Source organism: Balaenoptera borealis (genome assembly GCF_965194805.1).
Source record: "Balaenoptera borealis genome assembly, contig: HAP1_SCAFFOLD_1956, whole genome shotgun sequence".
NCBI lineage: Eukaryota > Metazoa > Chordata > Mammalia > Artiodactyla > Balaenopteridae > Balaenoptera > Balaenoptera borealis.
The window spans coordinates 31,557-58,215 of NW_028122305.1; the positions used below are offsets into that span (position 1 = coordinate 31,557).

At 47.8% G+C, this 26,659-nt stretch overlaps 1 protein-coding gene across 1 annotated transcript in view; it reads right to left on the reverse strand.

The window, feature by feature from the left end:
* Positions 1-25,134, reverse strand: part of LOC309622264 (uncharacterized protein) — a gene marked incomplete at its 3' end in the record, with an annotated part of 39,081 nt that extends 13,947 nt beyond the window's left edge. The window contains exons 1-5 of the mRNA XM_082409385.1: positions 24,837-25,134; positions 19,065-19,149; positions 11,633-11,910; positions 5,852-5,936; positions 5,510-5,626 (exon numbers count right to left, since the gene is read on the reverse strand). Of these exons, the coding sequence (XP_082265511.1) occupies positions 5,510-5,626; positions 5,852-5,936; positions 11,633-11,910; positions 19,065-19,149; positions 24,837-25,028 (757 nt within the window). The remainder of the gene's footprint in view (positions 1-5,509; positions 5,627-5,851; positions 5,937-11,632; positions 11,911-19,064; positions 19,150-24,836) is intronic.
* Positions 25,135-26,659: the final 1,525 nt, after the last annotated feature.

Below are 26,659 nucleotides of genomic sequence, written 5' to 3' on the forward strand. Positions count from 1 at the left end.
TAGCGGTGGAAATGACATTCTAACTCAGGCAAGCTCTGTCTATCCATGTTTGTGTGTCGGTGTCACTTACTTAGTAGACAGTTTTGGGGACTCACCCATATTTTACGATTTAATCTTTTGTTCCTTTTTATTGCTAAGCAGTAGTTCATTTTATGGATCCAGTCTACTTTAACCAAGGGGGAAAAGGGCAGTTTTATATGGCTACATGGGAGCCATCTTTAACTTTGTATGACAAGGACTTCCCTGGTGGCGCAGTGGTTAAGAATCCGCCTGCCAGTGCAGGAGACACGGGTTCGAGCCCTGGTCCGGGAAGATCCCACAGGCCGCGGAGCAACTAAGCCCATGTGCCATAACTACTGAGCCTGCGCTCTAGAGTCCACGAGCCACAACTACTGAGCCCGCGAGCCGCGAGCCCGCGCTCCTCAACAAGAGAAGCCACTGCAATGAGAAGCCCGCACGTCGCAACGAACAGCAGCCCCCACTCGCCACAACTAGAGAAAGCCCACACGCAGCAACAAAGACCCAGTGCAGCCAAAAATAATACATAAAATTATTCTTTTTGAACAAAACTCTGTATTATAGAAACCACATGAAAATAATACAGAGAAGGGTTCAAACATCCACCATCCAATCAGTGTGGCGAAACAGGTGTTTTTTTTCCGAATCCTTTCTGTCCCTTTCTTACACTCATACATAGTTAACACTGTTCACTGCTTCTAATTATCTACTCTGTGCTTAGGCACAGTGCTTGGTCTTGACTGAAGATTGAGAAAAAAAGAAAAGAAAAAGAAAAAAGCCACAGTCCTTGCTCTCAAGTATCAGTAGCTCACTTCCCAGAAGGACGACTGTAAGTCTGTAAGCAGGTGACTGCACTATTGTGCTGAGTGCAGTGAGAGATTCAAGGTGAAGTCTGGAAGGAAGAAAAGTTGAACTGCCTCAATGAGTCACCCAGGGCTTCATGAGAAATAGACCCAGGAGCCAAGTCCTGATGGTTGAGCAGGACTTTGCCTGGTAAGTGGGACTAGAGAACTGCTGAAGGGTTGTCAACTGCAATCTTGAACAAAGTAACGCAGAGCACAGTTCTAAGTACTTCCCATATAGCACTTCCTTTAGACCTCACAGCAGCCTTATGAGGTACTACTCGTGTCATCCCTGTTTCACAGATGAGGGATCTAAGACGGAGACGTAAAGTAACTTCCAAATCACACAGCTAGTGAGTAATGGAATGACTGGAACCCAGGGCAGTCTGGCTTCAGGTTCTATGCTGTTAACCACTGTACTCAGAAAACCATTCTGTAGAGGAGAATCAGAATTCCAGGCAGCCATCAGGAAACTACTGGAAGAGTCCAGGCCACAAATCATTAGGGCCTAAATTGAGAGCTAAGAAGGAAGATAATGGGACAGGTAGGAGATGGGAGAACTGATAGGACTCCGTGTCCAATTCTAAGTGGGGAGGTCAGAGTGAGAAGTTAGGGGTGATGCCCAGGTTTCTTGCTTGAGTGACCAGGTAGCTAATGATGCTATTAGCCAAGAGGGGAAATACAGGGTTGCGAGAGGAGATGTGTCAGGATAGTAGTATTTTTTTTAAACACTGTATTCTAGTATACATTTTTCTCTATTCATTGTCTTAATAGTTAACATTTTTGTCAATAGACACTGTCACTTCTCACACAGTACATCAATTTTTCCCTCTCTACTCTTCTCCAGCCTTTCCCATTTTTCATTCCTCCACATCCTATTTTTCTCTCTTTTTTTTTTAACCTTATCTTTTTTTGTGAAATTAACACTGTCAATGGCACTCAGAATTAAGTTATTCATCCTCATGCTCAAATTCATAATCCCACCCCTAGAGAAACACTAAACAAGCAGATGGGAGTAATAACAAGAATGTTATCCTTTTCTCTGCACCCCATAAAGGAACCAACAGGAGAACCCCTTGGACAACCTGAGCCCCCATCCCCTATGTGACCAGGAACTGTAATGGTTTGGTACATTCTCTCTTCCTGATTCTACGTGCAGTGACGTAAAGTTGGTTGCTTGAAACGGGTTACAGTGGGAACTTTTACACCACGGAACTTGGCAAAATTCTGCAAATCTGGACTTTGTTTCCACCCCCATCAGTGGGGCTGGAAACAGGTTGTTAAATATTTATCAACACACCACAGATTCAGGCTGTCACCAAGATGAAGAGCCACATATTAATCTCACGCCAGACAGCACAAATCAGGGCTTCTCAACTCCGGCACATTTAGGACTTGGTAATTTTGTGTGGTGGCGGTGGCTTGTCCTGAGCATTGTAGAATTTAACAGCATCCCCAGCCTCCAGCCACTAGGTGCTACCCACTGACGACCCTCCCTCCCCCCAGTTATGACAACCAAAGATGTCTCCAGACATTTATCCCAAGGGGCAACATCACCCTGCCTGAGAACCACTAGCAAAAATGGATTTAACTGTATACCTATCCCTCAAGAAGCCTCCAAAATTATGACATTGAAAAGATCAGTGGGACGGGGGGCGGGGGGGTGTGGGAGCAGGAATTCCCTGGCAGTCCAGTGATTAGGGGTCCACACTTTCACTGCCAAGGGTATGGGTTCGATCCCTGGTCGGGGAAATAAGATCAGTGGGTTTCAGATTAAGCCAACTTCGTTAGAGCACAGAGAGACTTGCTTGTGGATAGTAAAAGGTAACATTTATTTAACATTTACTTTGCGCCTGGCACAATTCCGAGCACGTTACACACACTAACTCATTTAACCTTCATTACTGTTTCTAGGAAGTAAATACTATTATTCCTATTTTACAGATAAGAAAACTGAGTCACAAAGGAGTTCAATCATTTGCTCAAGCTAATGAGTGACAAAACTGAGATTCATACCCGGTCAGTCTGGTTTCACAATCTGTGCCCTTATGTCTATGCTGCGGATGCCATCAGAAGTCCAGGGACTACATTACTCTGCCCTCCCCATCTATGAGTTCAAGGTTTTTTCCATTCAACCAGGAGTGTTTAGGATATGGAGAATTTGAAGGTCTCCTGCTAACACTTCCTAATTGGAGGACATCACTGACAGAAATCCTTTTCACCAGGATGTTGAGAAAGAATGCTTTCCTCATTTGATTCTGATCCACATGGGAAAAGTGTCTGTCATCGAGGATGAAAATGGCACACAAGTACCTACTGCATTGCAAAAAAAACCCAAAAAACAACAGAGAGCTTTTAGTTTTATAAATAACAAAGGGAAGGAGGATTTTCTGCAACTGCTTTGACATGATAGTCCTGATTTTAAATACATGCCATTGCATGAATAAAAAATTCAGTTCTCCCTGAGGTAGTATTCATGAGCTATCTAAAACAGAGTCCTGAATTACATAGGTAACTCCTAAGAAACTAAACCTCCCTTTTTGCATATTTTATATATGCAAAAACTATATATGACCTAATTTTTTTAAATGAAGCCAATTCCTTAAGGTAATAGTTCTCAAAGTGTGGACCAGCAGCATAGCATCACCTGGGAACTTATGAGAAATGCAAATTCTCAGGCCTCACCCCAGAATCAGCAACTCTGGGGATGAGGCCCAGCAATCAGGAGTTTCACAAACCTATTAGGTGATCGTGATGCGTGCCCAAGTTTGAGAATCACTATCTCAAGGTAGTATTGCTTAAGCAAGTCAGTTACTCTATATAAAAATGAAGAGTTTATACATAGCAAGTATAGATAGAACAAATCTGTTATCAAGTTGTTTAAACAACTTTCAAGTTGCTAAAAAAATTAAGTTGTAATAAAGTTATATAGGTAAATACCGTTGTTATAAAAACACGAGGTGATATATAATGTGCACTAGACTGGTCAGTTTCCTTCATTTCCTGGTGAGCTGACTCTAAGAATTACTTGATGCCTCTCTCAAATTTTACTTATTACCTGCCTTAATCCTAACAAGGTTAAATATGGCACACTTAAGTTTTGCATTTTTTCCCAACTCCATTTTTGTACACAACTCCTATCTTTAGGGACATCCTACCTACTATGCCCTTAAGATATTACAAACGTCAATACTTCAGTAATAGGAAATTTAACTCAACCCAAAACTATAATAATTTTTTAATCTATGCACATGGGAATTCAAAATATACAGTTTTGTACTACAAATGTTAAAACAACAGAACAGCTCAGAAAGACAGTAATTTAACTCCTGTAGCTAGGGTATCAGTAGAGTAAAAGTTTGCCCCCAAACCATTCCCTGCTCCAAGCTGTAAGACACTTCCCATTACGAATGCATGAATACGGCCGATTATATTGCTAGTAAAATTGAGACCTGACTGCTGAAACATTTACAGATTGAAAATTCAAATAGACGAAGGCCACCGACCCCTGATTCCTACACATATACAATGAAAGAGAACTATGCTATTAAAAAAAAAGAGAGAGCTATGCATCAGATCCCGCCCCCAAATACTATCCAGTCCAGCTCGTCGGGGTCATTCTTTCACTCCATGAACATTTATTATGTGCCTACTGTGTGCCACGCATTGCACAGGCAGTGAACAAAACTGACCCCCAAATCCCTTCCTTCTTAATAACAGGAATGTCTCCCTGGGAGGTTAGGCACTGGGAGACCAAGCCCTGGTTGTCCCCACCCCAAAAGGGTTAATCACACTGACACCCGCACCCAAACGGCCCCCTAGACTTGCGGACACAGAGCCGCGGCCGCTAGGTTCTTTTATAATTGGGCCAAGACCTCTTGGGCAGGCTGGGGAAGCCCATGGCCTTGACCCTCCAGGGCACCCCAGCAGACAGGGAGCAAGGGACGCACACCCACCCCCCGCGCCACGTGCACACCCCGGCGCACGCCCCCACCGCCCTCCGCCCGTCCTGCACAGGCGCTGCCGCCGTCCGGCTCGCGCGTGCCCTGCACGGCGCTCGCGGCTTCTGACTCGGGGCCCGGACCCCCCACCAGCCCCGCTCCCACGAAGCCGCGACCCCGACCCCGCCCACAACCCCACCGGCCGTCCCCTCTTACCGGCGCACTGGGCCCGGCGCCCCGGCCTCCTGCCTCCTGCCTCTCGGCGGCCGCCTCGCGGACCTCCTCCTCCTCCTCCTCCTCCTCCTCCTCCTCGGCTGCCCCGGGAGCCCCTGCCGCGGCCCCGGCGGCCGCCTCTATCCCCGCCGCCGCCGCCTCTCGCCACCGCCGCCGGGGCGCCGGCCCGCTCGCGGTCGCCATCCCCGCTAGGCCAGCCGCGGCCGGGTCGGCGTCCTCGGCCGCCCCGAGCTCCGAGCTCCGCCTGCATCTGGCCACCGACGGCGGTGCTGAACGCGCGCGAGCCGGGCCGCCGCGGAGACGCCCTTGCCCCACCGGAAACGGGCCGCACGGAGGAGCCGCGACCGACGGGCCCCCGGTGACAGCGAGCGCGAGCGCGGCGTGCGGGGCCGGGTATGGAAGCTGGCCGCGGCGGGGGCGGGGCGGGGTGGGGCGGGCCGGGGGGGGCGTGGGCGGGGAAGGGGGCGGGGCGGCCGGCCCCGGGCCTGGCAGGTGGGGCCGGAACCTGGTCTCCCGCAGGGCCGGGGGTTCCGAGGAAAGGGCTGACCAGTAGAAGCTGCAAGTGGGAGGGGTGTTTCTGGGGGAAGGGCCCTAGGAAGTAAAAGGATGGGTTATGAAATAAAGTTTATATAATATGAACTCGTTTTTTAATTAAAAGTAGAAAGACATACTGATACGGTGTATTTGCCTAAGAAAAGGTCTTAAAAAGTACATACCAAAACATTAGTGTTACCGAGTCCAAGCTCCTGCTGCGCGCTGCAGGACAGGCCAGTGAATCCCAGAGATGACTGGTTGGGGCAAGGAGTAACGACTTACCTGGAGAGACAGCAAACCGAGAAGATGGTGGACTCCTGACCCCAAGGAACCAGCTGCCTGCGTTGGCATTCAGGCTTCTTTTATACTAAAACGGGAGAGAGCAAAGTCAAACATGTCCGGGTTCTGGTCAGCCTCCTCTTCCTCCTTGCAGTCATTCACAGGTGGGCCTGGTCAGGAGGTTTCTTGTCAGCTAAAAGAAAAGGTATTCTAGCTTAATGCTCACTACCTGGGAGGCAGGGTTCCCAGAGATGGGCCATTATGTATAATTGAAGCTTACAGGCAACAGCCCTTTAGTGACTAACTTGTAATAGAATACAAAGGTTCTTCCCTATTACATTAGTGGTTAACTGTGGGGTGAGACTTCCAGTGAGTTAATTCTTCCATTTTTGTTTTCCTGTTTAGTCTCCTGATCTTCAAGAATGAATAGGTGTAATTTTTAAAGTTCCTTCATACCTCTGGGTTCAGGAGGAGGTATGAAGGAAGGGTGGGGTGCGGTCCTCAGGTGAGAGGTGTGGCCTGCCACAAGCCACCGGGAGTCCAGAGAACAGTGCAGCCTGTCATGGACAGAAGGGGCTCCCAGGATGTCAAAAGAATGTTTACAGAAATGACTGCTTTAGCTCACACTTATTGAGCACATGAGCATTTAATTCTCCTGTCAGCCCTGTGAGGTAGGTACTACTGTCATCCTTATTTTACAGATAAGGAAATAGCCCTAGAGAAGTTAAACCACTTGTCTGATGTGACACAGCTACGGTAGCGGTGGAAATGACATTCTAACTCAGGCAAGCTCTGTCTATCCATGTTTGTGTGTCGGTGTCACTTACTTAGTAGACAGTTTTGGGGACTCACCCATATTTTACGATTTAATCTTTTGTTCCTTTTTATTGCTAAGCAGTAGTTCATTTTATGGATCCAGTCTACTTTAACCAAGGGGGAAAAGGGCAGTTTTATATGGCTACATGGGAGCCATCTTTAACTTTGTATGACAAGGACTTCCCTGGTGGCGCAGTGGTTAAGAATCCGCCTGCCAGTGCAGGAGACACGGGTTCGAGCCCTGGTCCGGGAAGATCCCACAGGCCGCGGAGCAACTAAGCCCATGTGCCATAACTACTGAGCCTGCGCTCTAGAGTCCACGAGCCACAACTACTGAGCCCGCGAGCCGCGAGCCCGCGCTCCTCAACAAGAGAAGCCACTGCAATGAGAAGCCCGCACGTCGCAACGAACAGCAGCCCCCACTCGCCACAACTAGAGAAAGCCCACACGCAGCAACAAAGACCCAGTGCAGCCAAAAATAATACATAAAATTATTCTTTTTGAACAAAACTCTGTATTATAGAAACCACATGAAAATAATACAGAGAAGGGTTCAAACATCCATCATCCAATCAGTGTGGCGAAACAGGTGTTTTTTTTCCGAATCCTTTCTGTCCCTTTCTTACACTCATACATAGTTAACACTGTTCACTGCTTCTAATTATCTACTCTGTGCTTAGGCACAGTGCTTGGTCTTGACTGAAGATTGAGAAAAAAAGAAAAGAAAAAGAAAAAAGCCACAGTCCTTGCTCTCAAGTATCAGTAGCTCACTTCCCAGAAGGACGACTGTAAGTCTGTAAGCAGGTGACTGCACTATTGTGCTGAGTGCAGTGAGAGATTCAAGGTGAAGTCTGGAAGGAAGAAAAGTTGAACTGCCTCAATGAGTCACCCAGGGCTTCATGAGAAATAGACCCAGGAGCCAAGTCCTGATGGTTGAGCAGGACTTTGCCTGGTAAGTGGGACTAGAGAACTGCTGAAGGGTTGTCAACTGCAATCTTGAACAAAGTAACGCAGAGCACAGTTCTAAGTACTTCCCATATAGCACTTCCTTTAGACCTCACAGCAGCCTTATGAGGTACTACTCGTGTCATCCCTGTTTCACAGATGAGGGATCTAAGACGGAGACGTAAAGTAACTTCCAAATCACACAGCTAGTGAGTAAGGGAATGACTGGAACCCAGGGCAGTCTGGCTTCAGGTTCTATGCTGTTAACCACTGTACTCAGAAAACCATTCTGTAGAGGAGAATCAGAATTCCAGGCAGCCATCAGGAAACTACTGGAAGAGTCCAGGCCACAAATCATTAGGGCCTAAATTGAGAGCTAAGAAGGAAGATAATGGGACAGGTAGGAGATGGGAGAACTGATAGGACTCTGTGTCCAATTCTAAGTGGGGAGGTCAGAGTGAGAAGTTAGGGGTGATGCCCAGGTTTCTTGCTTGAGTGACCAGGTAGCTAATGATGCTATTAGCCAAGAGGGGAAATACAGGGTTGCGAGAGGAGATGTGTCAGGATAGTAGTATTTTTTTTAAACACTGTATTCTAGTATACATTTTTCTCCATTCATTGTCTTAATAGTTAACATTTTTGTCAATAGACACTGTCACTTCTCACACAGTACATCAATTTTTCCCTCTCTACTCTTCTCCAGCCTTTCCCATTTTTCATTCCTCCACATCCTATTTTTCTCTCTTTTTTTTTAACCTTATCTTTTTTTGTGAAATTAACACTGTCAATGGCACTCAGAATTAAGTTATTCATCCTCATGCTCAAATTCATAATCCCACCCCTAGAGAAACACTAAACAAGCAGATGGGAGTAATAACAAGAATGTTATCCTTTTCTCTGCACCCCATAAAGGAACCAACAGGAGAACCCCTTGGACAACCTGAGCCCCCATCCCCTATGTGACCAGGAACTGTAATGGTTTGGTACATTCTCTCTTCCTGATTCTACGTGCAGTGACGTAAAGTTGGTTGCTTGAAACGGGTTACAGTGGGAACTTTTACACCACGGAACTTGGCAAAATTCTGCAAATCTGGACTTTGTTTCCACCCCCATCAGTGGGGCTGGAAACAGGTTGTTAAATATTTATCAACACACCACAGATTCAGGCTGTCACCAAGATGAAGAGCCACATATTAATCTCACGCCAGACAGCACAAATCAGGGCTTCTCAACTCCGGCACATTTAGGACTTGGTAATTTTGTGTGGTGGCGGTGGCTTGTCCTGAGCATTGTAGAATTTAACAGCATCCCCAGCCTCCAGCCACTAGGTGCTACCCACTGACGACCCTCCCTCCCCCCAGTTATGACAACCAAAGATGTCTCCAGACATTTATCCCAAGGGGCAACATCACCCTGCCTGAGAACCACTAGCAAAAATGGATTTAACTGTATACCTATCCCTCAAGAAGCCTCCAAAATTATGACATTGAAAAGATCAGTGGGACGGGGGGCGGGCGGGGTGCTGGGGTGAGTGGGAGCAGGAATTCCCTGGCAGTCCAGTGATTAGGGGTCCACACTTTCACTGCCAAGGGTATGGGTTCGATCCCTGGTCGGGGAAATAAGATCAGTGGGTTTCAGATTAAGCCAACTTCGTTAGAGCACAGAGAGACTTGCTTGTGGATAGTAAAAGGTAACATTTATTTAACATTTACTTTGCGCCTGGCACAATTCCGAGCACGTTACACACACTAACTCATTTAACCTTCATTACTGTTTCTAGGAAGTAAATACTATTATTCCTATTTTACAGATAAGAAAACTGAGTCACAAAGGAGTTCAATCATTTGCTCAAGCTAATGAGTGACAAAACTGAGATTCATACCCGGTCAGTCTGGTTTCACCATCTGTGCCCTTATGTCTATGCTGCGGATGCCATCAGAAGTCCAGGGACTACATTACTCTGCCCTCCCCATCTATGAGTTCAAGGTTTTTTCCATTCAACCAGGAGTGTTTAGGATATGGAGAATTTGAAGGTCTCCTGCTAACACTTCCTAATTGGAGGACATCACTGACAGAAATCCTTTTCACCAGGATGTTGAGAAAGAATGCTTTCCTCATTTGATTCTGATCCACATGGGAAAAGTGTCTGTCATCGAGGATGAAAATGGCACACAAGTACCTACTGCATTGCAAAAAAACCCCAAAAAACAACAGAGAGCTTTTAGTTTTATAAATAACAAAGGGAAGGAGGATTTTCTGCAACTGCTTTGACATGATAGTCCTGATTTTAAATACATGCCATTGCATGAATAAAAAATTCAGTTCTCCCTGAGGTAGTATTCATGAGCTATCTAAAACAGAGTCCTGAATTACATAGGTAACTCCTAAGAAACTAAACCTCCCTTTTTGCATATTTTATATATGCAAAAACTATATATGACCTAATTTTTTTAAATGAAGCCAATTCCTTAAGGTAATAGTTCTCAAAGTGTGGACCAGCAGCATAGCATCACCTGGGAACTTATGAGAAATGCAAATTCTCAGGCCTCACCCCAGAATCAGCAACTCTGGGGATGAGGCCCAGCAATCAGGAGTTTCACAAACCCATTAGGTGATCGTGATGCGTGCCCAAGTTTGAGAATCACCATCTCAAGGTAGTATTGCTTCAGCAAGTCAGTTACTCTATATAAAAATGAAGAGTTTATACATAGCAAGTATAGATAGAACAAATCTGTTATCAAGTTGTTTAAACAACTTTCAAGTTGCTAAAAAAATTAAGTTGTAATAAAGTTATATAGGTAAATACCGTTGTTATAAAAACACGAGGTGATATATAATGTGCACTAGACTGGTCAGTTTCCTTCATTTCCTGGTGAGCTGACTCTAAGAATTACTTGATGCCTCTCTCAAATTTTACTTATTACCTGCCTTAATCCTAACAAGGTTAAATATGGCACACTTAAGTTTTGCATTTTTTCCCAACTCCATTTTTGTACACAACTCCTATCTTTAGGGACATCCTACCTACTATGCCCTTAAGATATTACAAACGTCAATACTTCAGTAATAGGAAATTTAACTCAACCCAAAACTATAATAATTTTTTAATCTATGCACATGGGAATTCAAAATATACAGTTTTGTACTACAAATGTTAAAACAACAGAACAGCTCAGAAAGACAGTAATTTAACTCCTGTAGCTAGGGTATCAGTAGAGTAAAAGTTTGCCCCCAAACCATTCCCTGCTCCAAGCTGTAAGACACTTCCCATTACGAATGCATGAATACGGCCGATTATATTGCTAGTAAAATTGAGACCTGACTGCTGAAACATTTACAGATTGAAAATTCAAATAGACGAAGGCCACCGACCCCTGATTCCTACACATATACAATGAAAGAGAACTATGCTATTAAAAAAAAAGAGAGAGCTATGCATCAGATCCTGCCCCCAAATACTATCCAGTCCAGCTCGTCGGGGTCATTCTTTCACTCCATGAACATTTATTATGTGCCTACTGTGTGCCACGCATTGCACAGGCAGTGAACAAAACTGACCCCCAAATCCCTTCCTTCTTAATAACAGGAATGTCTCCCTGGGAGGTTAGGCACTGGGAGACCAAGCCCTGGTTGTCCCCACCCCAAAAGGGTTAATCACACTGACACCCGCACCCAAACGGCCCCCTAGACTTGCGGACACAGAGCCGCGGCCGCTAGGTTCTTTTATAATTGGGCCAAGACCTCTTGGGCAGGCTGGGGAAGCCCATGGCCTTGACCCTCCAGGGCACCCCAGCAGACAGGGAGCAAGGGACGCACACCCACCCCCCGCGCCACGTGCACACCCCGGCGCACGCCCCCACCGCCCTCCGCCCGTCCTGCACAGGCGCTGCCGCCGTCCGGCTCGCGCGTGCCCTGCACGGCGCTCGCGGCTTCTGACTCGGGGCCCGGACCCCCCACCAGCCCCGCTCCCACGAAGCCGCGACCCCGACCCCGCCCACAACCCCACCGGCCGTCCCCTCTTACCGGCGCACTGGGCCCGGCGCCCCGGCCTCCTGCCTCCTGCCTCTCGGCGGCCGCCTCGCGGACCTCCTCCTCCTCCTCCTCCTCCTCGGCTGCCCCAGGAGCCCCTGCCGCGGCCCCGGCGGCCGCCTCTATCCCCGCCGCCGCCGCCTCTCGCCACCGCCGCCGGGGCGCCGGCCCGCTCGCGGTCGCCATCCCCGCTAGGCCAGCCGCGGCCGGGTCGGCGTCCTCGGCCGCCCCGAGCTCCGAGCTCCGCCTGCATCTGGCCACCGACGGCGGTGCTGAACGCGCGCGAGCCGGGCCGCCGCGGAGACGCCCTTGCCCCACCGGAAACGGGCCGCACGGAGGAGCCGCGACCGACGGGCTCCCGGTGACAGCGAGCGCGAGCGCGGCGTGCGGGGCCGGGTATGGAAGCTGGCTGCGGCGGGGGCGGGGTGCGGTGGGGCGGGCCGGGGGGGCGTGGGCGGGGAAGGGGGCGGGGCGGCCGGCCCCGGGCCTGGCAGGTGGGGCCGGAACCTGGTCTCCCGCAGGGCCGGGGGTTCCGAGGAAAGGGCTGACCAGTAGAAGCTGCAAGTGGGAGGGGTGTTTCTGGGGGAAGGGCCCTAGTAAGTAAAAGGATGGGTTATGAAATAAAGTTTATATAATATGAACTCGTTTTTTAATTAAAAGTAGAAAGACATACTGATACGGTGTATTTGCCTAAGAAAAGGTCTTAAAAAGTACATACCAAAACATTAGTGTTACCGAGTCCAAGCTCCTGCTGCGCGCTGCAGGACAGGCCAGTGAATCCCAGAGATGACTGGTTGGGGCAAGGAGTAACGACTTACCTGGAGAGACAGCAAACCGAGAAGATGGTGGACTCCTGACCCCAAGGAACCAGCTGCCTGCGTTGGCATTCAGGCTTCTTTTATACTAAAACGGGAGAGAGCAAAGTCAAACATGTCCGGGTTCTGGTCAGCCTCCTCTTCCTCCTTGCAGTCATTCACAGGTGGGCCTGGTCAGGAGGTTTCTTGTCAGCTAAAAGAAAAGGTATTCTAGCTTAATGCTCACTACCTGGGAGGCAGGGTTCCCAGAGATGGGCCATTATGTATAATTGAAGCTTACAGGCAACAGCCCTTTAGTGACTAACTTGTAATAGAATACAAAGGTTCTTCCCTATTACATTAGTGGTTAACTGTGGGGTGAGACTTCCAGTGAGTTAATTCTTCCATTTTTTTTTTTCCTGTTTAGTCTCCTGATCTTCAAGAATGAATAGGTGTAATTTTTAAAGTTCCTTCATACCTCTGGGTTCAGGAGGAGGTATGAAGGAAGGGTGGGGTGCGGTCCTCAGGTGAGAGGTGTGGCCTGCCACAAGCCACCGGGAGTCCAGAGAACAGTGCAGCCTGTCATGGACAGAAGGGGCTCCCAGGATGTCAAAAGAATGTTTACAGAAATGACTGCTTTAGCTCACACTTATTGAGCACATGAGCATTTAATTCTCCTGTCAGCCCTGTGAGGTAGGTACTACTGTCATCCTTATTTTACAGATAAGGAAATAGCCCTAGAGAAGTTAAACCACTTGTCTGATGTGACACAGCTACGGTAGCGGTGGAAATGACATTCTAACTCAGGCAAGCTCTGTCTATCCATGTTTGTGTGTCGGTGTCACTTACTTAGTAGACAGTTTTGGGGACTCACCCATATTTTACGATTTAATCTTTTGTTCCTTTTTATTGCTAAGCAGTAGTTCATTTTATGGATCCAGTCTACTTTAACCAAGGGGGAAAAGGGCAGTTTTATATGGCTACATGGGAGCCATCTTTAACTTTGTATGACAAGGACTTCCCTGGTGGCGCAGTGGTTAAGAATCCGCCTGCCAGTGCAGGAGACACGGGTTCGAGCCCTGGTCCGGGAAGATCCCACAGGCCGCGGAGCAACTAAGCCCATGTGCCATAACTACTGAGCCTGCGCTCTAGAGTCCACGAGCCACAACTACTGAGCCCGCGAGCCGCGAGCCCGCGCTCCTCAACAAGAGAAGCCACTGCAATGAGAAGCCCGCACGTCGCAACGAACAGCAGCCCCCACTCGCCACAACTAGAGAAAGCCCACACGCAGCAACAAAGACCCAGTGCAGCCAAAAATAATACATAAAATTATTCTTTTTGAACAAAACTCTGTATTATAGAAACCACATGAAAATAATACAGAGAAGGGTTCAAACATCCATCATCCAATCAGTGTGGCGAAACAGGTGTTTTTTTTCCGAATCCTTTCTGTCCCTTTCTTACACTCATACATAGTTAACACTGTTCACTGCTTCTAATTATCTACTCTGTGCTTAGGCACAGTGCTTGGTCTTGACTGAAGATTGAGAAAAAAAGAAAAGAAAAAGAAAAAAGCCACAGTCCTTGCTCTCAAGTATCAGTAGCTCACTTCCCAGAAGGACGACTGTAAGTCTGTAAGCAGGTGACTGCACTATTGTGCTGAGTGCAGTGAGAGATTCAAGGTGAAGTCTGGAAGGAAGAAAAGTTGAACTGCCTCAATGAGTCACCCAGGGCTTCATGAGAAATAGACCCAGGAGCCAAGTCCTGATGGTTGAGCAGGACTTTGCCTGGTAAGTGGGACTAGAGAACTGCTGAAGGGTTGTCAACTGCAATCTTGAACAAAGTAACGCAGAGCACAGTTCTAAGTACTTCCCATATAGCACTTCCTTTAGACCTCACAGCAGCCTTATGAGGTACTACTCGTGTCATCCCTGTTTCACAGATGAGGGATCTAAGACGGAGACGTAAAGTAACTTCCAAATCACACAGCTAGTGAGTAAGGGAATGACTGGAACCCAGGGCAGTCTGGCTTCAGGTTCTATGCTGTTAACCACTGTACTCAGAAAACCATTCTGTAGAGGAGAATCAGAATTCCAGGCAGCCATCAGGAAACTACTGGAAGAGTCCAGGCCACAAATCATTAGGGCCTAAATTGAGAGCTAAGAAGGAAGATAATGGGACAGGTAGGAGATGGGAGAACTGATAGGACTCCGTGTCCAATTCTAAGTGGGGAGGTCAGAGTGAGAAGTTAGGGGTGATGCCCAGGTTTCTTGCTTGAGTGACCAGGTAGCTAATGATGCTATTAGCCAAGAGGGGAAATACAGGGTTGCGAGAGGAGATGTGTCAGGATAGTAGTATTTTTTTTTAAACACTGTATTCTATTATACATTTTTCTCTATTCATTGTCTTAATAGTTAACATTTTTGTCAATAGACACTGTCACTTCTCACACAGTACATCAATTTTTCCCTCTCTACTCTTCTCCAGCCTTTCCCATTTTTCATTCCTCCACATCCTATTTTTCTCTCTTTTTTTTTAACCTTATCTTTTTTTGTGAAATTAACACTGTCAATGGCACTCAGAATTAAGTTATTCATCCTCATGCTCAAATTCATAATCCCACCCCTAGAGAAACACTAAACAAGCAGATGGGAGTAATAACAAGAATGTTATCCTTTTCTCTGCACCCCATAAAGGAACCAACAGGAGAACCCCTTGGACAACCTGAGCCCCCATCCCCTATGTGACCAGGAACTGTAATGGTTTGGTACATTCTCTCTTCCTGATTCTACGTGCAGTGACGTAAAGTTGGTTGCTTGAAACGGGTTACAGTGGGAACTTTTACACCACGGAACTTGGCAAAATTCTGCAAATCTGGACTTTGTTTCCACCCCCATCAGTGGGGCTGGAAACAGGTCGTTAAATATTTATCAACACACCACAGATTCAAGCTGTCACCAAGATGAAGAGCCACATATTAATCTCACGCCAGACAGCACAAATCAGGGCTTCTCAACTCCGGCACATTTAGGACTTGGTAATTTTTTGTGGTGGCGGTGGCTTGTCCTGAGCATTGTAGAATTTAACAGCATCCCCAGCCTCCAGCCACTAGGTGCTACCCACTGACGACCCTCCCTCCCCCCAGTTATGACAACCAAAGATGTCTCCAGACATTTATCCCAAGGGGCAACATCACCCTGCCTGAGAACCACTAGCAAAAATGGATTTAACTGTATACCTATCCCTCAAGAAGCCTCCAAAATTATGACATTGAAAAGATCAGTGGGACGGGGGGCGGGGGGGGTGTGGGAGCAGGAATTCCCTGGCAGTTCAGTGATTAGGGGTCCACACTTTCACTGCCAAGGGTATGGGTTCGATCCCTGGTCGGGGAAATAAGATCAGTGGGTTTCAGATTAAGCCAACTTCGTTAGAGCACAGAGAGACTTGCTTGTGGATAGTAAAAGGTAACATTTATTTAACATTTACTTTGCGCCTGGCACAATTCCGAGCACGTTACACACACTAACTCATTTAACCTTCATTACTGTTTCTAGGAAGTAAATACTATTATTCCTATTTTACAGATAAGAAAACTGAGTCACAAAGGAGTTCAATCATTTGCTCAAGCTAATGAGTGACAAAACTGAGATTCATACCCGGTCAGTCTGGTTTCACAATCTGTGCCCTTATGTCTATGCTGCGGATGCCATCAGAAGTCCAGGGACTACATTACTCTGCCCTCCCCATCTATGAGTTCAAGGTTTTTTCCATTCAACCAGGAGTGTTTAGGATATGGAGAATTTGAAGGTCTCCTGCTAACACTTCCTAATTGGAGGACATCACTGACAGAAATCCTTTTCACCAGGATGTTGAGAAAGAATGCTTTCCTCATTTGATTCTGATCCACATGGGAAAAGTGTCTGTCATCGAGGATGAAAATGGCACACAAGTACCTACTGCATTGCAAAAAAAAACCCAAAAAACAACAGAGAGCTTTTAGTTTTATAAATAACAAAGGGAAGGAGGATTTTCTGCAACTGCTTTGACATGATAGTCCTGATTTTAAATACATGCCATTGCATGAATAAAAAATTCAGTTCTCCCTGAGGTAGTATTCATGAGCTATCTAAAACAGAGTCCTGAATTACACAGGTAACTCCTAAGAAACTAAACCTCCCTTTTTGCATATTTTATATATGCAAAAACTATATATGACCTAATTTTTTTAAATGAAGCCAATTCCTTAAGGTAATAGTTCTCAAAGTGTGGACCAGCAGCATAGCATCACCTGGGAACTTATGAGAAATGCAAATTCTCAGGCCTCACCCCAGAATCAGCAACTCTGGGGATGAGGCCCAGCAATCAGGAGTTTCACAAACCCATTAGGTGATCGTGATGCGTGCCCAAGTTTGAGAATCACCATCTCAAGGTAGTATTGCTTCAGCAAGTCAGTTACTCTATATAAAAATGAAGAGTTTATACATAGCAAGTATAGATAGAACAAATCTGTTATCAAGTTGTTTAAACAACTTTCAAGTTGCTAAAAAAATTAAGTTGTAATAAAGTTATATAGGTAAATACCGTTGTTATAAAAACACGAGGTGATATATAATGTGCACTAGACTGGTCAGTTTCCTTCATTTCCTGGTGAGCTGACTCTAAGAATTACTTGATGCCTCTCTCAAATTTTACTTATTACCTGCCTTAATCCTAACAAGGTTAAATATGGCACACTTAAGTTTTGCATTTTTTCCCAACTCCATTTTTGTACACAACTCCTATCTTTAGGGACATCCTACCTACTATGCCCTTAAGATATTACAAACGTCAATACTTCAGTAATAGGAAATTTAACTCAACCCAAAACTATAATAATTTTTTAATCTATGCACATGGGAATTCAAAATATACAGTTTTGTACTACAAATGTTAAAACAACAGAACAGCTCAGAAAGACAGTAATTTAACTCCTGTAGCTAGGGTATCAGTAGAGTAAAAGTTTGCCACCAAACCATTCCCTGCTCCAAGCTGTAAGACACTTCCCATTACGAATGCATGAATACGGCCGATTATATTGCTAGTAAAATTGAGACCTGACTGCTGAAACATTTACAGATTGAAAATTCAAATAGACGAAGGCCACCGACCCCTGATTCCTACACATATACAATGAAAGAGAACTATGCTATTAAAAAAAAAGAGAGAGCTATGCATCAGATCCCGCCCCCAAATACTATCCAGTCCAGCTCGACGGGGTCATTCTTTCACTCCATCAACATTTATTATGTGCCTACTGTGTGCCACGCATTGCACAGGCAGTGAACAAAACTGACCCCCAAATCCCTTCCTTCTTAATAACAGGAATGTCTCCCTGGGAGGTTAGGCACTGGGAGACCAAGCCCTGGTTGTCCCCACCCCAAAAGGGTTAATCACACTGACACCCGCACCCAAACGGCCCCCTAGACTTGCGGACACAGAGCCGCGGCCGCTAGGTTCTTTTATAATTGGGCCAAGACCTCTTGGGCAGGCTGGGGAAGCCCATGGCCTTGACCCTCCAGGGCACCCCAGCAGACAGGGAGCAAGGGACGCACACCCACCCCCCGCGCCACGTGCACACCCCGGCGCACGCCCCCACCGCCCTCCGCCCGTCCTGCACAGGCGCTGCCGCCGTCCGGCTCGCGCGTGCCCTGCACGGCGCTCGCGGCTTCTGACTCGGGGCCCGGACCCCCCACCAGCCCCGCTCCCATGAAGCCGCGACCCCGACCCCGCCCACAACCCCACCGGCCGTCCCCTCTTACCGGCGCACTGGGCCCGGCGCCCCGGCCTCCTGCCTCTCGGCGGCCGCCTCGCGGACCTCCTCCTCCTCCTCCTCCTCCTCCTCCTCCTCCTCCTCCTCGGCTGCCCCGGGAGCCCCTGCCGCGGCCCCGGCGGCCGCCTCTATCCCCGCCGCCACCGCCTCTCGCCACCGCCGCCGGGGCGCCGGCCCGCTCGCGGTCGCCATCCCCGCTAGGCCAGCCGCGGCCGGGTCGGCGTCCTCGGCCGCCCCGAGCTCCGAGCTCCGCCTGCATCTGGCCACCGAGGCGGTGCTGAACGCGCGCGAGCCGGGCCGCCGCGGAGACGCCCTTGCCCCACCGGAAACGGGCCGCACGGAGGAGCCGCGACCGACGGGCCCCCGGTGACAGCGAGCGCGAGCGCGGCGTGCGGGGCCGGGTATGGAAGCTGGCCGCGGCGGGGGCGGGGCGGGGTGGGGCGGGCCGGGGGGGCGTGGGCGGGGAAGGGGGCGGGGCGGCCGGCCCCGGGCCTGGCAGGTGGGGCCGGAACCTGGTCTCCCGCAGGGCCCGGGGTTCCGAGGAAAGGGCTGACCAGTAGAAGCTGCAAGTGGGAGGGGTGTTTCTGGGGGAAGGGCCCTAGGAAGTAAAAGGATGGGTTATGAAATAAAGTTTATATAATATGAACTCGTTTTTTAATTAAAAGTAGAAAGACATACTGATACGGTGTATTTGCCTAAGAAAAGGTCTTAAAAAGTACATACCAAAACATTAGTGTTACCGAGTCCAAGCTCCTGCTGCGCGCTGCAGGACAGGCCAGTGAATCCCAGAGATGACTGGTTGGGGCAAGGAGTAACGACTTACCTGGAGAGACAGCAAACCGAGAAGATGGTGGACTCCTGACCCCAAGGAACCAGCTGCCTGCGTTGGCATTCAGGCTTCTTTTATACTAAAACGGGAGAGAGCAAAGTCAAACATGTCCGGGTTCTGGTCAGCCTCCTCTTCCTCCTTGCAGTCATTCACAGGTGGGCCTGGTCAGGAGGTTTCTTGTCAGCTAAAAGAAAAGGTATTCTAGCTTAATGCTCACTACCTGGGAGGCAGGGTTCCCAGAGATGGGCCATTATGTATAATTGAAGCTTACAGGCAACAGCCCTTTAGTGACTAACTTGTAATAGAATACAAAGGTTCTTCCCTATTACATTAGTGGTTAACTGTGGGGTGAGACTTCCAGTGAGTTAATTCTTCCATTTTTTTTTTTCCTGTTTAGTCTCCTGATCTTCAAGAATGAATAGGTGTAATTTTTAAAGTTCCTTCATACCTCTGGGTTCAGGAGGAGGTATGAAGGAAGGGTGGGGTGCGGTCCTCAGGTGAGAGGTGTGGCCTGCCACAAGCCACCGGGAGTCCAGAGAACAGTGCAGCCTGTCATGGACAGAAGGGGCTCCCAGGATGTCAAAAGAATGTTTACAGAAATGACTGCTTTAGCTCACACTTATTGAGCACATGAGCATTTAATTCTCCTGTCAGCCCTGTGAGGTAGGTACTACTGTCATCCTTATTTTACAGATAAGGAAATAGCCCTAGAGAAGTTAAACCACTTGTCTGATGTGACACAGCTACGGTAGCGGTGGAAATGACATTCTAACTCAGGCAAGCTCTGTCTATCCATGTTTGTGTGTCGGTGTCACTTACTTAGTAGACAGTTTTGGGGACTCACCCATATTTTACGATTTAATCTTTTGTTCCTTTTTATTGCTAAGCAGTAGTTCATTTTATGGATCCAGTCTACTTTAACCAAGGGGGAAAAGGGCAGTTTTATATGGCTACATGGGAGCCATCTTTAACTTTGTATGACAAGGACTTCCCTGGTGGCGCAGTGGTTAAGAATCCGCCTGCCAGTGCAGGAGACACGGGTTCGAGCCCTGGTCCGGGAAGATCCCACAGGCCGCGGAGCAACTAAGCCCATGTGCCATAACTACTGAGCCTGCGCTCTAGAGTCCACGAGCCACAACTACTGAGCCCGCGAGCCGCGAGCCCGCGCTCCTCAACAAGAGAAGCCACTGCAATGAGAAGCCCGCACGTCGCAACGAACAGCAGCCCCCACTCGCCACAACTAGAGAAAGCCCACACGCAGCAACAAAGACCCAGTGCAGCCAAAAATAATACATAAAATTATTCTTTTTGAACAAAACTCTGTATTATAGAAACCACATGAAAATAATACAGAGAAGGGTTCAAACATCCACCATCCAATCAGTGTGGCGAAACAGGTGTTTTTTTTCCGAATCCTTTCTGTCCCTTTCTTACACTCATACATAGTTAACACTGTTCACTGCTTCTAATTATCTACTCTGTGCTTAGGCACAGTGCTTGGTCTTGACTGAAGATTGAGAAAAAAAGAAAAGAAAAAGAAAAAAGCCACAGTCCTTGCTCTCAAGTATCAGTAGCTCACTTCCCAGAAGGACGACTGTAAGTCTGTAAGCAGGTGACTGCACTATTGTGCTGAGTGCAGTGAGAGATTCAAGGTGAAGTCTGGAAGGAAGAAAAGTTGAACTGCCTCAATGAGTCACCCAGGGCTTCATGAGAAATAGACCCAGGAGCCAAGTCCTGATGGTTGAGCAGGACTTTGCCTGGTAAGTGGGACTAGAGAACTGCTGAAGGGTTGTCAACTGCAATCTTGAACAAAGTAACGCAGAGCACAGTTCTAAGTACTTCCCATATAGCACTTCCTTTAGACCTCACAGCAGCCTTATGAGGTACTACTCGTGTCATCCCTGTTTCACAGATGAGGGATCTAAGACGGAGACGTAAAGTAACTTCCAAATCACACAGCTAGTGAGTAAGGGAATGACTGGAACCCAGGGCAGTCTGGCTTCAGGTTCTATGCTGTTAACCACTGTACTCAGAAAACCATTCTGTAGAGGAGAATCAGAATTCCAGGCAGCCATCAGGAAACTACTGGAAGAGTCCAGGCCACAAATCATTAGGGCCTAAATTGAGAGCTAAGAAGGAAGATAATGGGACAGGTAGGAGATGGGAGAACTGATAGGACTCCGTGTCCAATTCTAAGTGGGGAGGTCAGAGTGAGAAGTTAGGGGTGATGCCCAGGTTTCTTGCTTGAGTGACCAGGTAGCTAATGATGCTATTAGCCAAGAGGGGAAATACAGGGTTGCGAGAGGAGATGTGTCAGGATAGTAGTATTTTTTTTAAACACTGTATTCTAGTATACATTTTTCTCTATTCATTGTCTTAATAGTTAACATTTTTGTCAATAGACACTGTCACTTCTCACACAGTACATCAATTTTTCCCTCTCTACTCTTCTCCAGCCTTTCCCATTTTTCATTCCTCCACATCCTATTTTTCTCTCTTTTTTTTTTAACCTTATCTTTTTTTGTGAAATTAACACTGTCAATGGCACTCAGAATTAAGTTATTCATCCTCATGCTCAAATTCATAATCCCACCCCTAGAGAAACACTAAACAAGCAGATGGGAGTAATAACAAGAATGTTATCCTTTTCTCTGCACCCCATAAAGGAACCAACAGGAGAACCCCTTGGACAACCTGAGCCCCCATCCCCTATGTGACCAGGAACTGTAATGGTTTGGTACATTCTCTCTTCCTGATTCTACGTGCAGTGACGTAAAGTTGGTTGCTTGAAACGGGTTACAGTGGGAACTTTTACACCACGGAACTTGGCAAAATTCTGCAAATCTGGACTTTGTTTCCACCCCCATCAGTGGGGCTGGAAACAGGTTGTTAAATATTTATCAACACACCACAGATTCAGGCTGTCACCAAGATGAAGAGCCACATATTAATCTCACGCCAGACAGCACAAATCAGGGCTTCTCAACTCCGGCACATTTAGGACTTGGTAATTTTGTGTGGTGGCGGTGGCTTGTCCTGAGCATTGTAGAATTTAACAGCATCCCCAGCCTCCAGCCACTAGGTGCTACCCACTGACGACCCTCCCTCCCCCCAGTTATGACAACCAAAGATGTCTCCAGACATTTATCCCAAGGGGCAACATCACCCTGCCTGAGAACCACTAGCAAAAATGGATTTAACTGTATACCTATCCCTCAAGAAGCCTCCAAAATTATGACATTGAAAAGATCAGTGGGACGGGGGGCGGGGGGGTGTGGGAGCAGGAATTCCCTGGCAGTCCAGTGATTAGGGGTCCACACTTTCACTGCCAAGGGTATGGGTTCGATCCCTGGTCGGGGAAATAAGATCAGTGGGTTTCAGATTAAGCCAACTTCGTTAGAGCACAGAGAGACTTGCTTGTGGATAGTAAAAGGTAACATTTATTTAACATTTACTTTGCGCCTGGCACAATTCCGAGCACGTTACACACACTAACTCATTTAACCTTCATTACTGTTTCTAGGAAGTAAATACTATTATTCCTATTTTACAGATAAGAAAACTGAGTCACAAAGGAGTTCAATCATTTGCTCAAGCTAATGAGTGACAAAACTGAGATTCATACCCGGTCAGTCTGGTTTCACCATCTGTGCCCTTATGTCTATGCTGCGGATGCCATCAGAAGTCCAGGGACTACATTACTCTGCCCTCCCCATCTATGAGTTCAAGGTTTTTTCCATTCAACCAGGAGTGTTTAGGATATGGAGAATTTGAAGGTCTCCTGCTAACACTTCCTAATTGGAGGACATCACTGACAGAAATCCTTTTCACCAGGATGTTGAGAAAGAATGCTTTCCTCATTTGATTCTGATCCACATGGGAAAAGTGTCTGTCATCGAGGATGAAAATGGCACACAAGTACCTACTGCATTGCAAAAAAAACCCAAAAAACAACAGAGAGCTTTTAGTTTTATAAATAACAAAGGGAAGGAGGATTTTCTGCAACTGCTTTGACATGATAGTCCTGATTTTAAATACATGCCATTGCATGAATAAAAAATTCAGTTCTCCCTGAGGTAGTATTCATGAGCTATCTAAAACAGAGTCCTGAATTACATAGGTAACTCCTAAGAAACTAAACCTCCCTTTTTGCATATTTTATATATGCAAAAACTATATATGACCTAATTTTTTTAAATGAAGCCAATTCCTTAAGGTAATAGTTCTCAAAGTGTGGACCAGCAGCATAGCATCACCTGGGAACTTATGAGAAATGCAAATTCTCAGGCCTCACCCCAGAATCAGCAACTCTGGGGATGAGGCCCAGCAATCAGGAGTTTCACAAACCCATTAGGTGATCGTGATGCGTGCCCAAGTTTGAGAATCACCATCTCAAGGTAGTATTGCTTCAGCAAGTCAGTTACTCTATATAAAAATGAAGAGTTTATACATAGCAAGTACAGATAGAACAAATCTGTTATCAAGTTGTTTAAACAACTTTCAAGTTGCTAAAAAAATTAAGTTGTAATAAAGTTATATAGGTAAATACCGTTGTTATAAAAACACGAGGTGATATATAATGTGCACTAGACTGGTCAGTTTCCTTCATTTCCTGGTGAGCTGACTCTAAGAATTACTTGATGCCTCTCTCAAATTTTACTTATTACCTGCCTTAATCCTAACAAGGTTAAATATGGCACACTTAAGTTTTGCATTTTTTCCCAACTCCATTTTTGTACACAACTCCTATCTTTAGGGACATCCTACCTACTATGCCCTTAAGATATTACAAACGTCAATACTTCAGTAATAGGAAATTTAACTCAACCCAAAACTATAATAATTTTTTAATCTATGCACATGGGAATTCAAAATATACAGTTTTGTACTACAAATGTTAAAACAACAGAACAGCTCAGAAAGACAGTAATTTAACTCCTGTAGCTAGGGTATCAGTAGAGTAAAAGTTTGCCCCCAAACCATTCCCTGCTCCAAGCTGTAAGACACTTCCCATTACGAATGCATGAATACGGCCGATTATATTGCTAGTAAAATTGAGACCTGACTGCTGAAACATTTACAGATTGAAAATTCAAATAGACGAAGGCCACCGACCCCTGATTCCTACACATATACAATGAAAGAGAACTATGCTATTAAAAAAAAAGAGAGAGCTATGCATCAGATCCCGCCCCCAAATACTATCCAGTCCAGCTCGTCGGGGTCATTCTTTCACTCCATGAACACTTATTATGTGCCTACTGTGTGCCACGCATTGCACAGGCAGTGAACAAAACTGACCCCCAAATCCCTTCCTTCTTAATAACAGGAATGTCTCCCTGGGAGGTTAGGCACTGGGAGACCAAGCCCTGGTTGTCCCCACCCCAAAAGGGTTAATCACACTGACACCCGCACCCAAACGGCCCCCTAGACTTGCGGACACAGAGCCGCGGCCGCTAGGTTCTTTTATAATTGGGCCAAGACCTCTTGGGCAGGCTGGGGAAGCCCATGGCCTTGACCCTCCAGGGCACCCCAGCAGACAGGGAGCAAGGGACGCACACCCACCCCCCGCGCCACGTGCACACCCCGGCGCACGCCCCCACCGCCCTCCGCCCGTCCTGCACAGGCGCTGCCGCCGTCCGGCTCGCGCGTGCCCTGCACGGCGCTCGCGGCTTCTGACTCGGGGCCCGGACCCCCCACCAGCCCCGCTCCCACGAAGCCGCGACCCCGACCCCGCCCACAACCCCACCGGCCGTCCCCTCTTACCGGCGCACTGGGCCCGGCGCCCCGGCCTCCTGCCTCCTGCCTCTCGGCGGCCGCCTCGCGGACCTCCTCCTCCTCCTCCTCCTCCTCGGCTGCCCCAGGAGCCCCTGCCGCGGCCCCGGCGGCCGCCTCTATCCCCGCCGCCGCCGCCTCTCGCCACCGCCGCCGGGGCGCCGGCCCGCTCGCGGTCGCCATCCCCGCTAGGCCAGCCGCGGCCGGGTCGGCGTCCTCGGCCGCCCCGAGCTCCGAGCTCCGCCTGCATCTGGCCACCGACGGCGGTGCTGAACGCGCGCGAGCCGGGCCGCCGCGGAGACGCCCTTGCCCCACCGGAAACGGGCCGCACGGAGGAGCCGCGACCGACGGGCCCCCGGTGACAGCGAGCGCGAGCGCGGCGTGCGGGGCCGGGTATGGAAGCTGGCCGCGGCGGGGGCGGGGCGGGGTGGGGCGGGCCGGGGGGGCGTGGGCGGGGAAGGGGGCGGGGCGGCCGGCCCCGGGCCTGGCAGGTGGGGCCGGAACCTGGTCTCCCGCAGGGCCGGGGGTTCCGAGGAAAGGGCTGACCAGTAGAAGCTGCAAGTGGGAGGGGTGTTTCTGGGGGAAGGGCCCTAGGAAGTAAAAGGATGGGTTATGAAATAAAGTTTATATAATATGAACTCGTTTTTTAATTAAAAGTAGAAAGACATACTGATACGGTGTATTTGCCTAAGAAAAGGTCTTAAAAAGTACATACCAAAACATTAGTGTTACCGAGTCCAAGCTCCTGCTGCGCGCTGCAGGACAGGCCAGTGAATCCCAGAGATGACTGGTTGGGGCAAGGAGTAACGACTTACCTGGAGAGACAGCAAACCGAGAAGATGGTGGACTCCTGACCCCAAGGAACCAGCTGCCTGCGTTGGCATTCAGGCTTCTTTTATACTAAAACGGGAGAGAGCAAAGTCAAACATGTCCGGGTTCTGGTCAGCCTCCTCTTCCTCCTTGCAGTCATTCACAGGTGGGCCTGGTCAGGAGGTTTCTTGTCAGCTAAAAGAAAAGGTATTCTAGCTTAATGCTCACTACCTGGGAGGCAGGGTTCCCAGAGATGGGCCATTATGTATAATTGAAGCTTACAGGCAACAGCCCTTTAGTGACTAACTTGTAATAGAATACAAAGGTTCTTCCCTATTACATTAGTGGTTAACTGTGGGGTGAGACTTCCAGTGAGTTAATTCTTCCATTTTTTTTTTTCCTGTTTAGTCTCCTGATCTTCAAGAATGAATAGGTGTAATTTTTAAAGTTCCTTCATACCTCTGGGTTCAGGAGGAGGTATGAAGGAAGGGTGGGGTGCGGTCCTCAGGTGAGAGGTGTGGCCTGCCACAAGCCACCGGGAGTCCAGAGAACAGTGCAGCCTGTCATGGACAGAAGGGGCTCCCAGGATGTCAAAAGAATGTTTACAGAAATGACTGCTTTAGCTCACACTTATTGAGCACATGAGCATTTAATTCTCCTGTCAGCCCTGTGAGGTAGGTACTACTGTCATCCTTATTTTACAGATAAGGAAATAGCCCTAGAGAAGTTAAACCACTTGTCTGATGTGACACAGCTACGGTAGCGGTGGAAATGACATTCTAACTCAGGCAAGCTCTGTCTATCCATGTTTGTGTGTCGGTGTCACTTACTTAGTAGACAGTTTTGGGGACTCACCCATATTTTACGATTTAATCTTTTGTTCCTTTTTATTGCTAAGCAGTAGTTCATTTTATGGATCCAGTCTACTTTAACCAAGGGGGAAAAGGGCAGTTTTATATGGCTACATGGGAGCCATCTTTAACTTTGTATGACAAGGACTTCCC